This window comes from Festucalex cinctus, chromosome 7 (genome assembly GCF_051991245.1).
Source record: "Festucalex cinctus isolate MCC-2025b chromosome 7, RoL_Fcin_1.0, whole genome shotgun sequence".
NCBI classification, from domain to species: Eukaryota; Metazoa; Chordata; class Actinopteri; order Syngnathiformes; family Syngnathidae; genus Festucalex; species Festucalex cinctus.
In genome coordinates this window covers 2,815,818-2,822,293 of record NC_135417.1, presented here as the reverse complement: position 1 = coordinate 2,822,293, position 6,476 = coordinate 2,815,818, and the positions used below count along the sequence as shown (strand labels likewise).

Here is a 6,476-nt window from a genome sequence, read left to right as displayed (position 1 = left end):
TGTTATCAACACATGTAGACAGATAATAACTCTACTTGACATTTCTTTTTATGTTTTTTGGTATTTCTTCACATTGTACACTATTTTCTTTAATTTTTTTTTTTTTTTTTTTTTTTTAAATGAGACCAGAATAGATTAACAGTGTTTCCATTAATTTCAATGGGCAAAGGTGATTTAAGGCATGCAGGTTGTTGTTGTTGTTTTTTTTTAACTTTACAAGGAAAATAATGAGACACTGTTAAAATTCTATCAAAACTTTGTCCAGGCAAAAATATTTGATACCTCTTTTCTATTGGCTGTCATGATGTACCTACAGCAAGATAATGTTTCAAACAGACCACACAGTGTTCAAAGCTGGCACTTGCATTAAGCTAATTCAGCACATCCTGCTTGTGTTTGTTGATAAGTCACAGAGCACCTGGCTCATGTTAAACTGTAACCCCACACAATGTGGTATAAAATATGTCACCTTTATACAGTACACCTGCACACAGGAAGGGCAAAGTCTAGTCTCATTTTCTGGTCGGCATGTTTTTTTGTCATCAAGGCGTTTTGTTTGGATAACGAATTAAAAAAAAAAAAAATCTAAAATAGTCTAATCTAGTTAAATTTGAAACCACAGGAGAATAAACATAACATAACTGAACAAACAGTCGTGGGAATTAGTAAAGTTTTGAATATGTGAATCCAGGTTGGGGAACAATACAACACAACAAGAAGCTTTGATCTGTTGATTGCGAGTGATCCAGATGGACGCAGACTTCCACTAAAGTTCAAGACCTTTCATGGAATTAGCAGTCGACAAAGAGGGAATGACATTAAATGAAACTGAAACAACAGCTGCACAGAGGAACCTCATTCGACACGCACAAAATGATGCAAACGGGAGTAATTAATATATTTTCAAAGACGTGACATTATCTCACGAGGAGTGTTTCACGTGAAAGGTATGCAGCTGGGAGCAGACTGAGATAATTAGCCAAATGAATGACATCATAAGACCGACAGTTGCAGGCAGTGCGTAGTTACCAGAAAAGTCTGTTTTTTGTTTGTTTTTTCCCATGTAATCACACAGGAGTGATTCAGAATAATACCGCCTGACCTATAACAAAACAAAAACGTATTTGAGAAGAGGAACACACACAGAGAGCTGATGTTTTGGAAGACAGTGAAGTAGTGTGGAAACAAGTGACTCACCGATTACGATGAAACCATCACCATCTTCTATTGAACCAGAGAAATGTGTAAATATACTTACCAGATAGTACAATATACAGTAAAGCCTAAGTAAGGCACGTAACCAAAAAAAAAAAAAAAAAAAAAAAACATTTGTGAAGCACTGCTGTCAACTGTTTAAGATACTCTATTTTCATGTGTTTCAGGTTCAATAGTTTATTGAATATTTAAAGTTTAAACTTTTAAAATACAAAACATTAAATCACTTTTAGGGGAGCATTTATTCTCCGAAAAGTGATTATAGATATTATATTGTAATTTATTATGATGGTAAATTTGTTATTTTCGTTAGCTCTAAGCTATAATGAAAATTAAATTAATAGTTTCTTCAATATATAGAATATTTCACACCTAAAAACAGTGTTTTGGAGAACAAGTAACAAAAATAAATAAATAATAATAATATAGGCCTACTAATACTACTTAAATAAAAATGAGGAAAACAAGTCATATGTGTACAATAAACAAAAGATACCAACAGCTAAAAACTGATGTACAATTGAACCTAAAAATGTGAATAAAAACATGGTTGTCAAAATAAATTAAAAGGCAAATTAAAAGATCTCTAACTTGAAATTGTAAACAATAAATTCATTACAAACAGGATGAGCCACTTTTTGAATTGAACTAAAAAAATAAATAAAAATCGAATTTGAGATGGTAGTTTATTAAATTATCAAACAGCATTCTTTTCTGAATGATTGAATTAATACAGATTTGTTTTTTATACAGCTCTTGCATTGGAGTGACAAGTGATACTTTTACTCTATAATATTACGCAAGGCAGAGACAAAATAACATCTTTTTAGCTAACCCTTCAAACAAACAAAAAAAGTCAAAATCATCAGATAAACTAAAAATACCACTGATGTGAACTGTCATGTGACGCCAAGCCTAAAACCACACACCTGGTGCAAACAATTGGGCACACCTCTCAACCAACCAAAGTGCACTATTCACACATATGACAAAACTTCCAAAACAGTCTGGTGGGTGGACGTGCTGCGTGTTTGACATAGCATCTTACATTGTCTAGGAAAGCATGCAGGGATGTGATGGAAACTCCAGCCGCGCCCTCGGAAGGAATGTCCACTTATAATCTATACTACTCCAGCATAACAGGTAGTGTGCAGGTTTGGTCAGACTGGATGGGTGGCGTAGTATCATCGACGGTTGGCAGTGAAAGTGTGACGTCATCGGCAACACTTTTGAATGTCAAGATGGGAAGTGATGGAATTGGCACGTTTTCTGGGGCGTGGATTTTTGTACTTAGGTTTACGGGATGGTGAAAGGAAACATGAGTTAATTTTTGTGTGTATTGATTTTGTAATTTTACATAGATAATATTTATACATATTCAAAACTTATTCATATTTTAATTTGTATTTGCTTATATATAATTATTGAGATTACATATAGTTTTGTATCCATGTCTGATTAAATAAAATGAATACTTTACATGCAACAATTTTGCATATAACCGTCAATATTCTTATCTTTGCATAGAATAGACATGTGTGGCTTTTTGTAGTAAAGTCACATAATACTGTAGCTCTACAGGAGGTTTAAAAAAAGTCAACACGTACGGAACCTAGAGAAGAAACTTGCTCCCTGCAGGATGCTGCCTTTCATGTCTGTTTAACATAGGAAAACTCAAACGATTGAAGTTAGGAATTGTTTGTTTTTTGTATTTTGGCAATTGTCAAAGAAACAGAATCAATCATTGTGTTATTACTGTAATCTCAACCTGCTTCCTTGCAGTTTCCTGTGTGTACTTGTTAAGTAAGGTGTGAACATTGCAGGTCATGATCACAGAACAATAACCTGGCAATAAGCTCTCCACACTAATTTCGTCGGGAAAAGGCGGGACATTATGTACACTAATTCGAGCTGATTGGACGAAGCGACATTCTACACGTTTGTTTTAACCAATCACGGCCACGGGTGAAAATTTCCTGTTCGTTCTTGTCAAAGGGGGAAAAGGCACGAACATCTTACCAACTAGAAATGCACCAAGCGCCTCTCGCTGTTCAACATTCAACAAGGAAACGGTGAGTAATTCTGCGAGAACAGAATTAACTGTAGCGTCCATTCGTCCATTTTGGGTTTGTTTGTTAGCCCTTGCGTCGGCGCTGGCTTCCTGGTTTCGTCACAGTTGCATATCCCGCCCCCCAAACAATATGTCGTTCTGTGATTGGTCCGAAACAACAGCGGTTCGGAATGGCGGTTATCTGCGTGAACGCACAAATACCGCGAGAATTCATCTTGCGAGAGCAAGGTTAACAGAAATAAGCCCCCCCCCCCCCCCACCAAAAAAAACAAACAAAAAAAAGTATCAGTTTGAACAACAAAGCAGAGCTGGATGAGAATCATGTGGATGAACACGTCTCCCCTAAAAGGCGACAGCAGAACAAGGAAAGTGTTTGCGGACCATGTGTACCAATCATGATGAACGGAAGCAATCCTGCAGCAGGAGATAAGAGAATGTAACAAAACAGCACAATACAGTGGAACCTCCAAAGTCGAATGCCCTGTAAGCGGAACAAGCCAACAGAATGACCTGGAGGGTGTCGACACTTAAGCATCCACACAAAATAGTTTTGTTTTAATTGCAGGTTATAGTTCACATTAGCAGTTTTTTAAAATATTTATATTGCTCTCATTTATTTATAACACAACATTGCATAGATGATGTAATATATAACCATCATCATTGCATCAGTGTTTCTGACCCAGCGTGTGAAAATGTGACTCAAAGGCTTACAACCTGGAATAAATGTTTTTGACATGAATAAAAAAAAAGACACACTCAGCAAGAAGCTGCCTTGTCACATCGCAGCTTACTGACGAGGTGGACTGGAACGTGATAAGACTGTCAACACTGGGTGACATTTGATAGTTCTGCCAGCGGCAATGTCAGACCTGGATAACAAACATGCCCTGCAATAGCATCGTTAGCAACACCTGATCCAGTACAATTGGTCCTGTCGGAAAGTGGTGTGCAACCAGCAGGTCACGTGAGCCATTAGGTAGCGGGGCCGAAAGAGAGACTGCAACTTGGTTCTTGGCGCAAACTACTAGACTATACAGATAAATAACATTTTAGCTTTAACTGTCAAGCAAGCCGGCAGGGCAAAGAAATTGATTTCCAGGAATTCAAAATCTTCCTGGCTTATGCTTTGAACTTTTTTTCTTTTTCTTTTTTATTTAAACGGTGAATCCTTTGTGCATTGAGTGAGCGCTTCCTAAAAAGTTTACACATCCCACATGTAGGAGGGAGTTCTGTAAGTGGATGCGTAATCCCATCAAATGACCGCAGATATGCAAAAAATGTCCAAAAAGACACACAATTACCATTACTATGTAATGGAAAAATGACTAAACATTTTTAGTGAATGAACTTTTTTTTTTTTTTTTTAATAAAAGGCAATACAAAAGAGAGCAACATTGAGAAATATTTGTCCGAACAGCAATAACAGCATTGTGATACATTGACGACCCCCACAATTAAAGTACAAACCTATATTAATACTTTATTTGACATATGAAACAAACAATACATTGCAGCAAGTGTCCTTCCGTAGTAATTTGTTCAAATTGGATACAAAATTAATCTAAGGCATGTTAAATACAGACATTTACAAAAAATTGTCCTGATTATTATCTTTGTTTTAAGGCATCGTGTTGTGTGACTTTATATAAAAGGAATGCATAGAAAATGTGCAGCACTGGCTGTTATTTTGCATTCAATTGAAAAGAATTATAAAAAGAAAAGATAGTGAAGCAGCAACAGTGTTCACGGTTCATTTTCAGTCTATTTCAGTACCAAATATTGCTTGCATATACATACGTATGCTGTTAAGGAAACCACCTTGACCACACAGGAAGTTTCGCTTCCTTCAATTCACTCCCATGTGGCGAACGCTCACCCCACTAACCTTAATGACACTCCCTTCCTGGTGTGTAGTGCAACTGCTATACCATTAATACCCTCGGCCAACTCGGCCAAAAACGTGTGCTATATGCTGCTTTTAACAGGAGCTGGTCTGGAGGTTGCCCTCGGTGAGGATGGACGTGATGGTGGACGAGTCGTAAATGCTGTCGTCATCGTCCGAGCTGAGTGCAGACGAGTCCAAAGCGGGACGCATGGCGGCCTTGGTTTTCCGTCTGCAACGCCGAATCAGTCATTTGAGTTCTAGATTTCTACAGCAGCCTCCTGTATAATTTATTTACTTTGTACTTAAGTATGAGCATTAGTGTGAATAATCGGTATTTGGTTTTATTTTAAGTGATGCACGAAATGGATGCATGGATGTCCTTGAGCTTCCACTTTCTATTCTAAGCAGGGAATTGGCAGACCTCCCTCTGGTGGCCATGGCAAGAAACTACACTCAAACATGATCCAGAAATGCTCCCTGAGGCTTTCTGAGTAATGCAACTAGATCGGCATGTGCTGAAAAGGTTTTAAGCACATTGTGAAAGACATCACACACGCTGAAAATGTCTTCCAAGTGTGTGAGGAGTGTACGCCACAATAAAGGTATGGGTGACGGCGTCATCCACATGTGATTTCACCTATCATGACGCAAAGAGGTGCTGTGTATTGTGCTGCTTAACACACCCGCTAGTAACTACCTGTTGAGGTAAGTGGTACCAAAAAAGGTAAGGCTTACTTGAGTTCCGTTTCCAAAGCGGTGACCCGTGACTGCAAGGCTTCTTTCAGCTCCGTCTGCTCCTCCATGTCCCTCTGAGCCTTCCTCCTCAGCGTGTCGATCCTCTCCAACTCCGTCTCGCCCTCGTCCACCTGCCTCTTCAGAGCCTTCACTTTTAGAGAAAGCTGCAAGGCCACAAAAGGAAGTGGGCCGGGTGGACAGCTGATGAGCGCTCACCCCCTGAGTCGCAAGTATCGGTAAACATTGAAAATGCGCCGACCTGGTCCTTCTGTTCCGTGTGCGCTTCTCGCTCCTCGTCCAGCACCATGTTCAACTCTTTAAGCTTCCTCTCCAGACGACGCTGGGACGCCAAAAGTGAATTCTTCTCCCTTCAGAAGTGGACAGAGAGGCAACAATGATCCTCAGGACCTTTTAGAGGCATGTTTGGATAAGTTTGGTGAGGAAGAAATCGAACACCTTGGGGATGAACTTTAACTGAGACCTGAGGCCAAAATTGCTCCCCTGCATGGATAAAAAAAAAAAAAAAAAAAACACTCCAGAACATCTACTATGTCTTAAAAAGATGAA

General features: G+C 38.7%; 1 protein-coding gene across 6 annotated transcripts in view; it reads right to left on the bottom strand.

Annotated features, from left to right (window-relative positions):
• Positions 1-4,743: 4,743 nt before the first annotated feature.
• cgna (cingulin a) overlaps positions 4,744-6,476 on the bottom strand; it is a 36,556-nt gene continuing 34,823 nt past the window's right edge. For all 6 annotated transcript variants that reach the window (XM_077526357.1, XM_077526356.1, XM_077526355.1 and 3 more), the window contains 3 exons: positions 6,169-6,277; positions 5,910-6,073; positions 4,744-5,403 (listed from right to left, as the gene is read on the bottom strand). In XM_077526357.1, the coding sequence (XP_077382483.1) occupies positions 5,268-5,403; positions 5,910-6,073; positions 6,169-6,277 (409 nt within the window). In that variant the 3' untranslated portion in view covers positions 4,744-5,267. The remainder of the gene's footprint in view (positions 5,404-5,909; positions 6,074-6,168; positions 6,278-6,476) is intronic.